At 41.9% G+C, this 17,568-nt stretch overlaps 1 protein-coding gene across 1 annotated transcript in view; it reads right to left on the bottom strand.

Annotated features, from left to right (window-relative positions):
• Nucleotides 1–16,353, bottom strand: part of EFHC2 (EF-hand domain containing 2) — a 56,243-nt gene extending 39,890 nt beyond the window's left edge. The window contains exons 1-4 of the mRNA XM_057378213.1: nt 16,248–16,353; nt 15,300–15,400; nt 9,616–9,801; nt 5,225–5,375 (exon numbers count right to left, since the gene is read on the bottom strand). Of these exons, the coding sequence (XP_057234196.1) occupies nt 5,225–5,375; nt 9,616–9,801; nt 15,300–15,400; nt 16,248–16,353 (544 nt within the window). The remainder of the gene's footprint in view (nt 1–5,224; nt 5,376–9,615; nt 9,802–15,299; nt 15,401–16,247) is intronic.
• Nucleotides 16,354–17,568: the final 1,215 nt, after the last annotated feature.

Raw genomic sequence — 17,568 nt, 5'->3', positions numbered from 1 at the left:
TCTGGTTACTGACCTTTGACTGTAAAATAAACTTTAACCTGTTTCTGTTTAAGGATATTATACACCTATTTAAGGAGTATCCTCATGAAAGATGTTAGAAAATGGGGTAATTAGCACATTTTAATGGGATRTAAAACTGAATTGCATTAGCATTAACAAAACCAAATACTTTAAAATCTTTTACCTGATTTTGGCTAGTCCTTAGGTCAATCCATAGGTAACAGGGTAAGTCAGAGCGTGCAAATCCTTTTGAATCATCACTTTTATAATATTTAAATTAAATTAATTAAAATATCATGGTTGGCAATTTTCAAACATGAGGTGTTTTCTGAGGGTATATTCACCTCAGAGYTGGTGAATAAGCCTCAGCTAGTTTTTCATACACCTTTTAAAGGTGAAACAAGCTCATTTTGTCTGAGGGATAAGAATTTCTTTCCTAATGGAAAATGTCTTGTAAAGATAATCTCTCTAGCAATCCTTCACTTTTATTAGGTATCACTRTGCCTGATCTACACGTGTAGAGGGTACATTTCATAATGTTGAATTTGAAATTTAATAAAACCTGATCAGCTGAGGTTAGGTCTCATCATTTTTTGAATTGCTCTTCCTTCTGGAAAATAATAAATTTCATCTAGAAATTTGCTGCAAGTTAAAGGAGGATGACAACCTGTGCAATTTTCAAGCTGCTCAGGATGGACAGCTATTCCTGATTGTTCTTTGATTGTCAGTTTATGAAGCAGGGCATGCTGCTACACCACCAAACATTAATGTAAATATTTGCATCTGGTCAGATTAAAGCTCTGCTCTGCCRTGCTTTTGGAAATGGAGATGAGGTGTTGCTTTTCTCTGACAGTGGTGGTGGCATTGAGCTTCGACACCGTAATTTGTAGCAYATCTTCATTTCTCCTGGGGCTTCAGCAGCTGCTTAAAGAGATCTTACTAGTAGTGAAGGCCTTTTGACAATGGAGCTGGGCAGCAAATAATTTGGCCTCTGCTAGTTCTCTGCTCTGCATAAGAAATTAAATGGTATCTGCAGTTTCCTCAGCACAGCCCTCTGACTCTGCACAACTCAAGAGGGCATWAGAGAGAGGAGAGGAATGAGTAATAACTGGAGTTTGTACACATTTTGCTTGCACAGAAAGGAGGAGAAGCCACCACTATTATTCCTGCAACACAAAGTGTTCATCCCAATAAACAAGGAGGCTTCTTACATTCACTTACTCACCCTTCTCAGAACATAGCAAGGTCATGATTTGGCCACCATCAAATATGGMAAAATCACAATTATTTCAAGGCCTCAGGGAGGCTTAAACTCTTAGATAATCTGTTCTATTGGAGGAGCTGATGCAACTTCACTTTCCCACTTGTACTTTCCTCTTCAGCCAGCCGGCCTTGGGAACCCAGCCAGGAGGCAGCTCTCTTTTTCAGCTGGCTGACCTTGGGGAAACCAGCCAGCTGCTCCACTCTGCTCTGGCTTGCAGGGTCTGGATTGCACTGGAAGCTACAGTCAACCCCATGGGAACAGAAATGACCTTTTGATAAGACAGTATCAGCCAGCCACAGTCCTGTTAACTGGGAATTCGATGTACAAAACACTTGCAACTCCCATATCTAGCCTGGCTCTCTATGGGAGAATTTTTTTTTTATACTGAAAGAGTAATTATTATTCTGGCTGTGGAAGAAGCTTTTGGAGTTTGTTATGTGGTCAAGTTTACTGTCCTTCTCTCCTTATCTTTACTTGGTCCTTGTGCACTGTGATTGTCCTGCTGTTTCTTGCTTCGATTCTGGTTTTTCAAGTTCAAGGTCTTTGCTTTTCTCCTCAGTATGGATTTCTTCTAATGTTTCTAATATTTTCCAAATAGCAAGGCAGTATCCAAAATTAAATGAAGTTTAAATTTCAGTTATTTAGTAGCAACCTTCTACGTCCAAATTCATGTCCAAGTAAAGCAGCCAATTTCATAAAGCAGTTTTTAAAGTCACTGAAACATTTCCCACAGATCATTTACTTCATTGCTCTGAAATTTTGATCAATGGTAAAAGCACATTTTCTGGCTTTTTTATTTCTCTGAAACAAATTTGTTTTAGTTTTGTAAAATTGTAATTGAACTTAGAAATTCTTCTGACTTCTTTGACCACTATTCCTTCACCAGATCATCTCCCTGCAGTCTGTAAGCCACTTCAAAATTTCTTTCTGCAAAGCCACARGCACTACAAGAGTATAAGGGGAAACCACTGCTGCATTTCTCCAACCCCACCATTCCCAGGGACACCCATTCCAACCACCAAAATCTCATTTGTAGTTATGGCACAAGCACTGTAATCCCATGGCCTCAAGGTATTAACCAGCCAAGCTAAGATCTACCCTTGATCTACCCTGTCACAGCTCTACCTTCTCTCCAAGAAGCCTCCTGAAACAGCCATCCCAGAGGTCTGGTTTACATCTCTTTTGACAGAGAAAACATCCAAGTTAAGGTCACCACCACMTTCAACAGTTCAATTCTACTTTATCCATCACTGGTTTTTGCTGTTCCTCCTTTGCACGACCCCTTTTCTGCCACTGCCACTCTAAAATTCTTCATACAGACTGAGCCCATCCTGCTCCTGATGTCCACAYACCTTTTTCTTCACAGACATCCCCACACCTGTACTCTTTTGTTCAGTGCAGTTTGCCTTTTAGCAACCCAAGCTCTCTACAGTGGAATTCTCCTCTACAAATCTCTGGAATTCTAATTAACTGAAAAGTTGTATTTCAGCAGATGTGCAGAGAGCAGCATAGTGGTCAAAGATCCTGAACTTCAGTTCAGCTCCTCACTGTGTTATGACCTTTTCTGTATGATCATGGGTAAGAGTTTCATTCCTTTGTGCTTCACTTTACCAGCTTCACAATGCAGACAGTTACACTCCTGTTGTTCTTGGGCTTAGAAGTTCTGAGTCAGGAAAAAGAATTTGAATAATATAAGATAGATAGATAGATAGATAGATAGATAGATAGATAGATAGATAGATAGATAGATAGATGCATTGAGAGAGGGATAGAAATAATTATAACAAAAGGGGAAATAAGACAATTTTGTATTGAAATTGGAATAAGATTAGCAGCCAATGATTTGGTATATTTTTTTTTAAGAAACATTGCTTTTGCCTGCATTAAACAACAAATATTTAGAGCCCTTATATATAATAACTTTGTCAAATATTTAGAGCCCTTATATATAATAACTTTGTCATTGGTCTTCAGTTATGGAGCATGAAGTCAATCCCCAAGTGCAAGCGAGCAGAGAGTCCTCTGATAGGATCTCCATCACCTCTTTCACTCTACATCATATTAATCTCTAGGAGAACAAGAATATTTATGTAGATGTTTATGATAAAGTATAGGCTCCATATCTATGCATCAACTGTGAGGCCCAAACACATTCCAAATATTGGGGCTTTCAATCTACAGTTTTTCTTCCTTACCAGCCCAGGTACCAGCAACAAATAAGTTAAGAGCACTTTTGAGATCCTGGATCATTTATTTTCAATCCATCAGTTAAATATGTTGTGTATACATATTTATCCCACATAAAGTATTCAGACAATGTCATAGAGGCTTTCAAAATATCCTTGCGTGGAAGACTGAGAATATTCTTGTTTCTCTCTAATACCATTCAGTTAATTTTAGGTCATCTCAAAGGTGTCTCCAACAATCATTAACACAAGATACAAGCAAGGAAACAGGAGGAAATTGTAGCCTTCCTGTCACCAAAGGAACAGGACTAGACTGCCAGGAACATCGGGGCTGAAGAGGCCTGCACAMCCCATGGTACAAAGACAATGAAAATTACTCCTTCAAAGGAATCAGCTTTGAATTCGCTTTATCCTGCTCTAATGAATCTGGCTTCCAGCTCCCCTTTCAAAAGCATCATCTCTGACTCTCTGTACTTCCTTTGTCRGTGGACATTTGCTCTAAGCCACAAACCCCAGAAACAGCCGCTCCCACTCTTGGGGCACACAAGTCAAGGAAAACCTAAACCTGATGAAGTCTCCCACCTCTTTTCACATGGGTGCAGGGAGGGGTAAGTGTAAGCTCTCAGGGAAAGAGCTCCAACATGCTTTTCTTCACATGAAAAAGCACTTGCCCAGGTAGGACTAGGACAAGGTTTCACTGCATTCAAAATCCAAATCCTTGCTGACAAGCATACAAAAATTCTGGCAAGACTTCCTCAACACCTGGACAGCAGTGCCTGAAGTWCCAATTTAAGAAGAGATTCATGGGCAATTTTATCCCAGTCCTAACCGTAATGATACATGTAACGTCTTCAAATATTATCTTCCTCTGTAGACAGAAAAATTGACAGCCTCTGCTGATTTGGGAAAAGAATAAGGTAGTTAAATGGTTAACTTAGTTTTGGAAATTGCTGTGCTAAGAATGTATAAAATGTACAAAACATCTTTGGGGACTGGGAGGTGCAGTCATCCCAAGACATCCTGCTCCTCTGGATTATATCCCTTGAAAACTTTTAATTCTGGCAGTGACCCATAAACACCAAGAAGCAGCAGCTGTGTTCCGCCTCTGCAACAGGATGTTGACCACTAGATCACATTTTCTTAACATAAACCAAGTCCAATAATTCCCCAGTAAATCAGCTCAGTAAACCCTCCTCCTGAAGTCCTCAGGCTGGTCCCAGTGCAGGGATGTGACACTGAGGCAAGGCAGCCTCRTAACTTAAGAGGCATCAAGGAAGAATTACTGTGCCAAGAGCACTTTAATCATAAAAGAACCAAAAGCCAGAGTCACAAAAGACTCTGTCGTTCAGTAATGGCACAGACACTGCAGTAGCTCATGAACAATTACAGAGCTGCTGCTACAGAACACCAGGCCAGTGCCAAGATGGGAGGAGCCAGGCTCAGGAATAGAGATCTAGAACTCAAATTGCTTTTGCAGGAGTGACACAACACTGACAAAGACCTTAGCACCATATCATTTCAAACTACTGTGTTAGAGAAAAAATTGTAYGTTTGAGTACGGGAGAGGATTCAGCTTTACAAAACCCACACCTTGAGAAACTAYGACAATAAAAAAGTTCACATCATGATCTGTAACAAGAAAAGACAATTATAGCTTTGTATTAACATCCCATTTCAGCCATAAGAACTCACATTACATATCCTTTGGAATGGATCAAGACTGTACTGAAGAAAGATATAATGGGGAAAAAAGGGTACCAAAAAAAMCAGATACCTTGAGTTATGCCACTATTTTCCACGTGGGGCTCACTCACTTGAATTGTATCATCTTCAAGGTAGTAAAATATTTTACAATGTCTGATTCTATACAGCTCTTGATTTTTGTCAGGCACTTCTTCTTCAAAATAGGCATCAAAACACAACGCCTATTAAAAACAATAAAAATAAAGCAGCAAAATCTCCAACGCTTTTGCAAAATATGTCAAATAAACTTGTATARGTTATAAGTAACTAAATGTATGGGTTTCAGGAGGTAGATTTATTTCTCAGAAATGTAAGAACACAAATCCACATTAAAATACATAAATTCAAAATTCTTTATTCGGCATTTTTATTATCATGACATCTAAGCAGAGATGGAACTCTAAAGTAAAGAAATAAATCAAATACAAAACTATCAGCAGGCTGCTTGAAAAATCTTCCAAACAAAGCATTTCTGATAACACAATGAGATGCCTATGTACTGAAGCAAATTTTAGACTGCTATTCTATGAATTAGTAAAAAATACAGTGCGTGATGACAGTAAAGGCTTTACCATCAAGGTAAGTGGAAGGAGGTTTTTTTAAGCAGATCCTGTGAGCGTTCAAATGAATGGAACTGAAGACTATTAGAGAGAAATGACATTTTTTCAGGAGGCATTTACAGCTGTGCAATATGGGCATTTCAAAACTCACCTGATTCTGCAATTCAGCCCGTAGGGAAATCTCACAAAGCATAGCAACTGCTCTTCATGGCCTCTTGTAATAGCAAAAATGAAAAAAAACCCACCTTCACAGGGTAGGTGCTCAGTGGCCCTCCTACCTGGAGATCCCAGCTCAAGATCAGATACCATTAAACAAATTTTGCACTTCTTGGTATCATTTTTCAACCACCAACACCAAGGTTAAGGGAACATGCAAGATGCATCTACTTCCTCGTGCATTATCTAGCAGGATGCTTGCTCTGGTAAGTATGTCCAGGAAGGCATTAATTAAAACAGGTTTCCATCCTGTCCCCTCAAAACATTTGGGTCAGCCAAATCAGKGTTAATTTACACTTTATTTTTCACACTGGTTTCATTTAATATATTCAATTACCTTTACTCTTGCTCATGAGGCATTTCAATGAAGCATTGAAAAAAAGAATTTAGCTGTTCCCTATGTTTCAAAAAGCATCTAACAGACCATGAGTTGAAAATGTTTAAAATCCAGTAACCTGGCTGAGATCCGTACATGACCAAATACACTGCCTCATAGTCTGCACTCTTTTTGCATGTGCCTTTGGGAATTAAAAAGTACTTCCATGAGTACTGAAGACAAAAATTTTGTAACACCTAATAGACAAAAACAATCTCCTTTCCTACATCTGGGGAGAAAGAACTAGCAGCTTGCCCAGGAACACACACAAACAGCCACCCTATGTCCTGCTCAGACTCCTCTGCCACAWTCCCTTCTCTCAGGCAGGTTAAGGGCAAGGTGAGAATAACTCTGTTTCTAGAAATCATTTCAAGGGCTCAGAGCCCACTAATTTTCAGCAACCATTAAACAGTATGACAGACACATTTTTGGCATCAACTCTCCTGCACTGTGATCCTCCACCATTAGAGAAAAAAGATTATAATCAATGACATAGCTGTTACCTGTTAAACCTGGTGGCATTAGATCTTCACACAAAATCTAGAAATCTCAGTTATAGTTTGTTTAATTAGTACAACATGMGAGTTTCTGAACAATGTATAGTCTTGAAAATAAGTTAAAAAATTAATACCTGTCCACATTTTTTAACTGTGGATTTCACTGTTGCATGTATCAAACATAAAAACACTGGAAAAAAACATCTGACATACAATAGACACAACACAAACTCTGTCAACCTTCATCTCTTCCTCTTTCAGTTAATTTGAACACTGGTGTAGAGTGCCATTTTTAGTGATCAAATTATTCTTCCTGGCCTCCAGCTACTTCTCTGGGATGACCAGGAGCCCTGTATAAATCTCTTGAACACCCCAGGGGACTTACAAGGTACTATCTGAAGGTAGTTCARACAAGGTACAGTCTGAACATCCTGGGCTTCAGCTGACAAGGATCAGAATTTCATTCCTCATTCAGCTGTGGATAAGCCATGAAACCAATGGAAACATGGAAAMTTCTGTCTCTGTTCTGTCACTTCCACTACAATATAGACATTTGATGAACACACTGTTCAAGAGCCCTATTTCATTAGTAATTGTTCTTAATTTTGTCAGTGATCTCTTCTGAGMAAGTTGTCTCACGAGACACCAGCCAGGCAAAGCTGTCTGTTTGCACAGAACTCCAAGCTCAATCACACCCTTAATACACTGGATTTATTTCTTTCTCTGAGCATACATTTATGCCCTGGTTTATTCCATTTGAGGAGTTTGGGCAGATTCTTTTGCACTCACATTTTATTCTCTTTATACCCTTATCAACATGCTAGTGTATGACTGAAATATATGCAGCAACCAACTGCAATTTTGCAGATCAAAGCAGATGATTCAGGAAATGTGAGAAGGGGAAGGGATAGAAAAGATGACTTACTTCTCATTTTGAAGTGAAGTTAATCTTAAAAACACTCAAAATGTAACATTTCCTAACTCGAGTCTCATCTGCAACACAAAACTATAAAGTTCCCATCCCACTCCTTAAAAAATTTAATGTTACCTATGAAAACCAATAATAACAAATATTGATTAAACTCTGTGGCACTTTGTAAAGTGCCACAAAGTTTCCATAGCACCTGTGGTAGTCAAATAACAAACATCATTTCAAGCCCAGGAGGCCTTGTGTGTGTACTTAATCATAGAAGAAATTAAATTTACACCTGCTTCATATTAGGTAAATGAAATTACAAAAACTATTTCTCAGCCTACTTAATAATGTTTTATGCTTGTCCTTCTTCCAATTGCTTTTGTACTGTCGAAAGTTATAAGCCAAAGTGGTAAGAAAGCAGCTTACATTTCAAAAGATAAACATCTACTCAAACCATTTTTCATTCAGTCCATTCTGCTGAGTTCCAAACTGCAGCACTGAAGGACAGAGCTGCATTCCAGGCTCTTAACTGGGGAAGTTAATTAGCTGGATGGTAAGCACCCTGTAACAATCTGCAATTMATACAAACACATGAGCCCTCCAGAGGCCAATTCTGAACCTGCAAACTCCTGTCCCGAACTGCCCTGTGGAGGCAGACTCTGATTACATCAGGAACAGCCAACAGCCAGCAAGTTTCTCTCACCAGCCAAGGCCAGTGCCTGATGCTCAGTGGAAGGTCCCACTGCCTCCTGCTGAACCCCTTGATTCCATAAACTTGGGTCCAAGGCCTGAGAAGGCAATACACCCCTCCTTGTTCCAAGAAGGGAGTAGGAAAAGTAAGTCCAGGTCTGGCTGAAGCCTTAACACCTGGGCACACTGGAACAGTTCATACCCAAGCACATTGCTGTGTGAGCAATAGCAGGGATTTCAGAGGCAAAGCCAAACAAAAGCATGTGAGCTGTTCAAGCCTTACATTTTCTTGTTRTAGTTCTGGTCTGCCAAAGATGAATGTGTAATTGTACTGCAATTACCTGCATGACTACTCTTTAAATGCAAAAATTATGAGATTAGCCATTCTTCCCAATATTTAAATACCATAATCATTTAGTCATGCAACATTTCTGCGATCTGCTGAATGATTCCTTTTTCTGGATCACTTTCCTTCCCTGATTAYGGGCTTTTTGCTTTAGAAATAAAACATCTCTAAGTAGAATTTAATCACAGAAAGCAACAATAGTGTGCTACAAAATTCTTGTCATCACCGGTTACAATTATTTGATAACTCTCTAACTTTAAGTGTCACTACATTCTTAGAAAATAAAAAATAACATTAATTTTAAATTCCTGCGTCCATATCAGACGTACTCTATTACACGTGAACAAATCATGCAGAAGTCAACAAGGCTTTGAGGCAAGCATTATGCATGGTATAAGTGCTGCAAGCATGTAGCACTCCACTGAGTTTAACGATTTTCAASTGCCCATGCACGTTTTCTCCTGACTGGGGTTTACCTTACATTCATTCTTACCAGGTTGCCAAATAACTCCTTTTCTATCATCATTTTCACTAAAAAGGAAGATGTTGCCCACTCCCTCATTTTTGTTACATCCTGTAAGAGACGTATCCCAATACAGAAATAATTTTATATATTGCTCTAWGGCATTATATATGTTTTTATTAATTGTCAAACATATGAATATAATGAAAAAATACMTGCTACCACACTTTTTGTCTACCTAGAAGCTTTTTTTGCATGCAGAAAATAATCTTYGAAATACCTGACTAATGGAATTTCATCCTTATACTCTGTCATATTGGAGCTATTAATTTTTTTTTTTAAATGGATTTTTACATACCTGCTTGTCAAATGCTATCCAAGCAGGAGCACGACTTCCCGGTCCTGAAGGAAACACACTGTTCATAGGTTTCACGAACTGACCAGGTAGCGGTTCACCTCCTATTCCACTTTTATCGTCAAACAGCATAGGAACATCATTGGCATAACCAAAGAGCTGTGACCTATGGAACTTTTCTCCCCCAAGCTGTCAAAAGTTCAGAAGAAAAAGAGAAAAAATAGTCTGTGTGTTTGTTTTTAAAATCTTAATACTACCCATCTAGGCAAGGAGGATTAATCATGCAAAAATTTCTTGATAATTACTTTTAATACGGAGTCTAAACACCTGTAATAACTAGAATSCCACATGTGAAGTGACATTTTACACTGATCAATTTGCCCATTTTATAGACAAAAATGGAATAATATTCCAGTAATTTACCTAGGCTGAGAGACTAGATGATACCAGCCCACCACACTCCTTCCCTACAACAAGGATTGAGGCACRTGGTAGAAAGAATCAAGTCACCCCCAAGAACTGTTGTAAAAGGTAAAGATCTTTCCCTACAGCACTCCAGAGGACAAATGGAAACACTTCAGCAGCACTCTGAGAACAGCCTGCTCTCGTTATTCATGTCAAAGATCTTATTTACACTTGCATCCCCGAGCGCAAAGTTCCTCTGTGCCAGCGAATACACTTGAATTTTGGGAGGTTGGATCTGAATCAAAAGGCAGACTTTCATTCCATCTGGGAGTATTTCAAAAGGTCTCTGTAGTGATYTCTCTATATCATTACTGAATTTTCAGGCAATTAAGGATAGAGTGCTTAAAAATATAGGAACAACCAACAGCAAAGAAAACCATCCTGCCCACTCAAATTTCTTGTCTGGGGCTGKAGCCAGTCTTCAAGTGACACAGAAAAGATTCTGGGTTCACATAAATATCCCTCCTGCCCCTGGGAATGTCCCTCCTAATCAGTAGGAGGAGCAGCAGAGCTGACTGCTTTGCTGGCCAGTTCCCTCCAACGAAGGCAGCTGCTGTGAGCTGGGTTTGGGCAGCAATCCCTTAATGACCCCACACATCAGTCTCATAGAAGAGGACAAGAAAATAGGAACAGCCAACAGAAAACTCAGCTTCCTTCCAYAAGTAGCAATTCTGATTTGTTAGCTCCTCTCACTCTGCTGTTCTTCCCTTTCTTGCTCTCTCAAGTCCTCAAAATACTTTTTGTGGGAAGGCAGAGGGGAGCCACGGGGCAACTGYACCCTGGCATATGCAGTAAGGGGAGAGAGAGGCCATCAGAGCTGTGCCTCCCYGCCTTGGCCTGGGACTGGGGGAACATGAGGTAAGATGAGACTGAAGTGGGAGGAACTGATGTTATGGGTGAGCACAGTAAAGGTCCTGGGTAGAGGAACAGGCTGGACAGCAAAATGTTTCAATTTTTCACAGCAGCACCAGAGCACTATGTCAGTAAAGTAGTAGGGGGACAAAACTGCCTCCCCACTCTATTTGGAAGACTGGGCATCACTGATTATCACCTGCATATGTGTAAACCACTACTCCCCAAAAAGGTGTAGACAGCTCTAAATTAAAATAATAAATCAAAAAATGGTACAAATAATCCTTTTTCATGATGACAAATTCGAGTGTTCTGAGGTGATGTAACACACACTCAGCAGAGCAGTTCTGGGAACAAGTGCAAGCAGTGAAGCAGCAAAACCTGGAAGTACTCAAGCAGTTATTTCATTCTGCCAGTATGAAAGTCAGGAATCTGAAAGCAAAGAACCAGCCTCATAGCACAGAACAATCAACACTGGTCCACARGAACTCCTGCACAATGAGAGTCACAGTCTGAACTGTTCACCTGCCTCCAGGYGCTCCAAATCCAATGGCACAGGACACAGAGCTGCTGACACCAGCAGCTCAATCACTGCTTTAGCTTAACCCCTGCTTAAAATCCTTTTGCACATCACTTTAGCAAGGACAGCAGTATGAAAAAGAATACTTACTATTTTTACAAATGATTATTTTTAATACCATGATAATCAATGGCTATACYCTTGCTTAGGTTAGAAATAGCTGAGCTAGCTATTTGACACCCTTTGAAAATTGCAAATGAGATTAGATTCACATACTGGGGATAGAAACAATCAGGGCTTTGGAAGCACATCCCCAAATGAAGATGCTTAAAAGACAAGCAGTGTTTTGAACAAAGGTGGATAAAAGAGCATGCAGAAAGTATCATAATTTAAAGAATAATACAAAAGAAATGGAAAACTACTCCTCAAGATATAATTCAAAACCAAGAGTAAATGAATAAAAGAGAAAATCAATAAAAGGAAATGTTAGTATGCAGACTAGGAGCTCATGGGACCCCCTACCACAGAGCATTGCTCAAACCTGGCACATCTGCAGGAATAATGCCCAAAATAAAATATTTCATATCAGCACAGTTTTGTGAGCTGTGATATAAAATGTCCTGTTCCATTGTGCAGCGGGAGCTCTGACATTTAGGCATCAAGAGCAGATCTTCGTGTGGTCACCCCACCTYTCTGACCAGAAGTGAGCACAGGTGCTCTCCTGGAATCTGGAATAGCCAGGCACTGACAGGGGCTGGCACCTGCTTTGTAACGCATCTGCACTTGGGATGGTCTCTCCTCTCTCCTTTTGGGTGCTACTGAACTGCCTTTTCTTCTTCTATTTCTTTTTTCAATATTTTTGTTCCTCAGTAAGCTGAGAAAGAGCTGGGGAGAAGTCAGAAAGGAAGGCAGCTTTCTGCATTTATGGGTTCAAATGTACAATAACTACAGTCAAGATGAATTTTGAAAGGGAATTTTCTAGGCAGAAACGTCTGATTTATACTGAAGGTGCTACAGAACAGATCCACTCTCTGGCACAGCAAGCATTTAATTATTTTSTCTCCCTTACCAAAGCATAAGTTAGGGAGAAAGGCACAGTTAGCAAAGCACAGTGAGAGTGGCAGTTTTCCTGAGCAAAGGAAAGATTTTAATGTCCTCAAAGCTTCTTCTGGAAGTATTTCTTGTTCATGTGTTTCTGAAGTTTATCAGCTACAGTATGGCAAGGTCAAACCAAATMCAGGTTTGACCCTACTGAAATTTCCAGAATTTTGGGCTAAAATCACAACAACCTTAGAATTTTATATGAAAAATACATGACCAAACAGCTTCAATTCTGTTAAAGAATCATTTGTGTCTAGGGTTTGACAAGAAGATTTCTTTAGATTCCTAATGACAGAATTACCTATCTCCTTCTTCCAAAAAGCACCTAAATCCATAGACAAAACAATCTCTTCTAAAAGTCGGTACAGTTATTTCTTAAAAAAAAACCCAAAACAAGAACAACAACAAAACCAGAAAGTTTAACAAAAAGATCAGTTATAATTGAGGATCACAAAAGAGAAAAATTTCATTTGGGAAACTTCAGCTAATGAACTCAGACCACATCCAGCCTAAAAGAGTGACAGAACATCATGCTACCTCCACAGTGATATTAAATGACCTCTAAAAGAAATCTTTTAGAGAGCAGGGAAAGAGCTTGTGCTAATGCAGCTCAGCTGAACAGGCTGTGGATCTGCTGAAAAAAGCTGGACATTTTCTGTGAGCCTAAAAAATACTGAGGATCCACTCAATAGTGACTAATACAAAGGTCAGGGTTCTCTGACTGCAGCTCTTGGCTTTGCAAACTGAGCCCTGCAGTCCTTGGGAAACGCTGCCTCGTGCTCACTCCATCTTGCTCTGTAATGCAGCCACAGCAAACTCCYCAGGGAGCTGCACATTCCAGCTGAACCAAGCACAGCTGAAAATCTCCCAGCACAGCAGCTGGAGTGATGGGAGAGCCCTCAGTGGGGTCTCAGAAGCCACATTTTTATTCAGTCCCACCAGGAGCTATGGCAGAAATGGCAACTCAGTTCTGTACCGTCTCCATCTGTAATTCCCAGCTTGAGAACACCAGCTGCACCGTGGATGTCCTGCTCAAACCCTGTGTCAGGATGAACTGTGGCATTTCTGAACTATTCTAGGCTGCTGATACAGTCTGCTGGCTGCTTCASCTAAGTGATGGAAATAAATGCAAATGCTACATACAGGGCCAGCTAAATTAATGTGATTTTCAATTCTTCTATCATCTCCAGCTCTCAGGATGTTCAGAGGTTAATTGGTCCTGGTAAAGGAGGAACACCCTAAGACATCGTTCCCAGCAATTCTGGTGCTAYGCTAACACATCACAAAACAAGGTGCATCAGTGCCATAGCCTGGATCAGGAAAGGCATGGATCTATCGGAGCAGGTCCAGAGGGGGGGGCACAAAAATTGGCAGAGGGATGGAGCACCTCTCMTATAAGGGCAGGCTGAGAGTTGGGGTTGTTCAGCCCAGAGAAGACCCCAGAGAGACCTTRTTGGAGCCTTTCTTTAAGGGGGACTGTAAGAATAAAGGGGAAGGACTTTTTCACAGAGCTGGTTGCAACAGGACAAGGGCTTGTAGCTTTGAATTAAAAGAAAGCTGATGTAGGCTAGATATAAGGAAAAAACTATTTACAGTGAGGGTGGTGAAACACTGGGACAGGTTGCCCAGAGAGGTGGTGGATTCCATTCCTGGAAATATCCAAGGTCAGGTTGCCCTGAGTAATCTGATCCAGTGGAAGGTGTTCTGCTCATGGCAGGGGGATTGGACTGGATGACCTTTAAAGGTCTCTTCTAACCCAAACCATTCTGTCATTCCAGCCTCCTCTTAGTGTGTGGGAGAAGACACAGATGGATAAATGAAAGKGCCCAGAATGCAACCATGACCGGCAGCTACAGAAGATTTGGGTTTGGAGGTTGTGAACAGTGAGAGATCTAGTGGAGCAGGGCTGAAGGGCAGGAGGCAGTGGAAGAGGCTCAGGAAAGATGGCCAGGGAAAGAAGAAAGGACAGCAGGGACACTCACAAAGAGATTGGCAAATACTCTGTCAAGAAAAACTAATGTCCCATTCTGTGGGTTACAGAGCAGCAGAAAACATTTCAGGCAGGAAACAGAGAGACAGCAACAGTAGCACAGATGGACTGTTCCACACTTCTGCAATTAAAAAGGAAGATATGGAATTTCTACTGTGCCACTAAAGTTTGCTACAGAAGTTTTTGCAGTTTTTCAAGGATGTGTTTTCCCGCTGAGGTCTTTAAACTTATTGTCCAATTCTCTAAGAAATGTCATGCAGAATCGTTGCATGGAATTTCCTCTCTGAAAAGGATTTCAAACCTCAGGCAAGAAAATACAGTGGTCAGCCAGCATTTGGAAAATCTGACACACGTATGTGTTTCTCACCCTCCTCATTAGCTGCTGACATAGGCAAGGACATCAATCCTGTGTCAGAAGGAGCAGCTGCTTTTGAGAATGGGAGGCAGAGCAGGAACACTAATAAAGTGAGTACTGATATTCCAACCAGTGCCATCCCTAACACAAGGGATGTCCAGCTCCAAACACAAACCTTTTCTTGCAGTAACAGAGCAATCCTATTATGTGCTGTGTTTCCACCATGTGCTCAAAAATTATGGATTGTTATATCTCCTCAACATCCAGAAACAAAAACCACAGGTGCTGCTAAGGAGCAGGACATCTTTGGACTTCTAAGAGAGGTGAAGGGGGTTTATTTGATGGATGGACTTATGTGTACACAAACTACTGTAATTTTGATTTTAAAGACACTTGAACACTACCTTAAAGCTCTGATTTTCAGGAGGCAGCCCAGCCACCTTATCAAACACATCCAAGGTAGACCAAACACACATGTAYTCCTCTTCCACTGCTTTTTGTGGGCCTATACATGAGGCAGGTGGAAGTTTTAAGGGCAAACACAAGAGGATTTCACTAGGTGCTTGAACAGTGATGAGTGGAGTTAATACCCATAATTATAAACCATGGACTGACAGGAAGAGCAATCCCCTATCTCTCATGCATCTTTCTTCAGGGAATGCTTTGCCACTATTGTTTCTGTGCARTAAGAGATGTTGATGGTGATGCTCAGTGTCCTAACAGGTGAAAACACTACTTTCCTTTTCAACTTATCTACAGTAGTGACATTTTTTTTTCCTTTAAATATGTTGTTCTCAGCCTCTCACAGAGATGATGTGCCACTATTAGCTCCACTGCCTCAAGGACTGACAAAAAGAGCAATCTGGAGCCTTAATAAGGATCTAACCATGTTTTTACAATGCTGTCTCATGGCACTTTGTGACAGCTTTCACACCTTTAGCTCTCATAACAAACTCATTTTATGTACTTCAGCAAKGRGTGTTCAGTGCTCTCCRTTAGCAACTCTTTCCAAGCATGTGMAGTTAAATTGAAGTTTGGAGAACAATAAAGCCACAGATATCACTGAGCTGAGCTATTRTGCTTCCAGGCAGCAGGTACCAATGGCACACACCAATTCCAGTGTTGCCTATWTGCCCACTCAGCAGCCTCCTCACGTGTTATACACACAACCARCCCTTAACAATACAAACTTCAATTCACCAAGAGACTGAGTATTCACCACCAGACCTTTTTGGGTTTTTTCATTTCTCAAACAGCACCATCCTGCTTTTTCCAGGGAAAGAACCACCTGAAAAATTCTCACTGTTTCTAGGCTGGACWGCTCTTGCAAGAGGTCCTGTGTTTGCACACACCTGTGCAGTGCTGACACACCGAATGAGGCTGGGAGTACACRTATTTATACACAATTTCATACTCCCTGTACAGCACCTGGGCAGCTTTGATTGTGTCTACCTGCATTGTGTCTATCACAGAATCACAGAATGGCGTGGGTTGGAAGGGACCTTAAAGATCATTCAGTTCCAACCCCCTTTCCTGGTTAGGGACACCTTCCACTAGACCAGGGTGCACCCAACCTGGCCTTGAACACTTCCAGAAATGTGCTATTGACAGCTTCTCTGGGCAACCGTGGCCACAGCACATGTGAAAATGAGAGATTCCCTTCCAGATATTTCAAGATTACTAAGAATGCTACATTGTTTCATTTGCCTGCTGAAGGCACCAGCTAGAGTGCCCTGCTTGAATCCTCCCTTACCCCTTGCACCGCTTCACGATACAGACGGTGTTCAGCAAATCCCTATCTATCCTTCATGAAAAAGTTGGAAGCAGTGATGGCAGCCTTCTCTTTTGTTTGCTATGATAAAAATATCATCTTATTTAGTCTGCATGAATAGTATTGGCAACGCTGAAACAGCACATCAGCAYCCCTGTCACTGCCCCCTCTGCAAAGCCTTTTTGGTTTATGTAGAGGGCGTCTGCCTCTCCGTTTTCTTCTGTTAGAGATACAAGAGCTCAGACTGCCCCACAGGAGCTGCCAGATCACAGTGAGGTTGGGAAAGACCTCTGAAATCGTCGAGTCCAACCACTGCCCGATCCCCACCGTGTCAACCAGACCAGGGCACTGAGTGCCACGTCCAGCCTTTCCTTAAACACCTCAGGGGACGGTRACTCCGCTGCCTCTCTGGGCAGCTCATTCGAGTGTTTAACAACCCTTCACGGGAATAAATCMCTCCTGATGCCCAGCCTGAACCTCCCCGGCGCAGCTTTAGCCGCAGCTCCGCCCGTCCTGCCGCTCAGCGCCCTGGCCCCGCCGCTGAGGCCGGGGGAGCTCAGCGCACCCGGGGGCGCCTCGCCTGCACCTGCCGGGCCGGGAGCGGCACAACGGCCCCGCCACCGCCGGGATCGCTCCGGCACGGCCCCCGCGGCAGCCCCGGCCCGGGGCAGGGCAGGCGGGCGGGCAGAGGGCGGGCAGGAGGCTGCCCCGGCGGGCACTCACGTTGCGGCGGAGGGAGTAGCCGGGCAGCAGCGGCAGCGCCATGGCCGCCCCTCAACCGCTGCCGCCGCCGCCCGCACGCCGCGCGGCGCTGACGTCATGCGCCCGTGACGTCACGGCGCGGGGAGAGGCGCGAGAGGGCCGCGGGGGCTGAGCCGGGAGCGCGGAACGGGAACGCGATC

The sequence above is a fragment of the Malurus melanocephalus genome, unplaced genomic scaffold (assembly GCF_030028575.1).
Source record: "Malurus melanocephalus ecotype Western Australia unplaced genomic scaffold, MMel_1.1 scaffold_348, whole genome shotgun sequence".
NCBI lineage: Eukaryota > Metazoa > Chordata > Aves > Passeriformes > Maluridae > Malurus > Malurus melanocephalus.
Note: the sequence above shows the minus strand (reverse complement) of the source record. Positions and strands in the feature narration are given on the sequence as shown.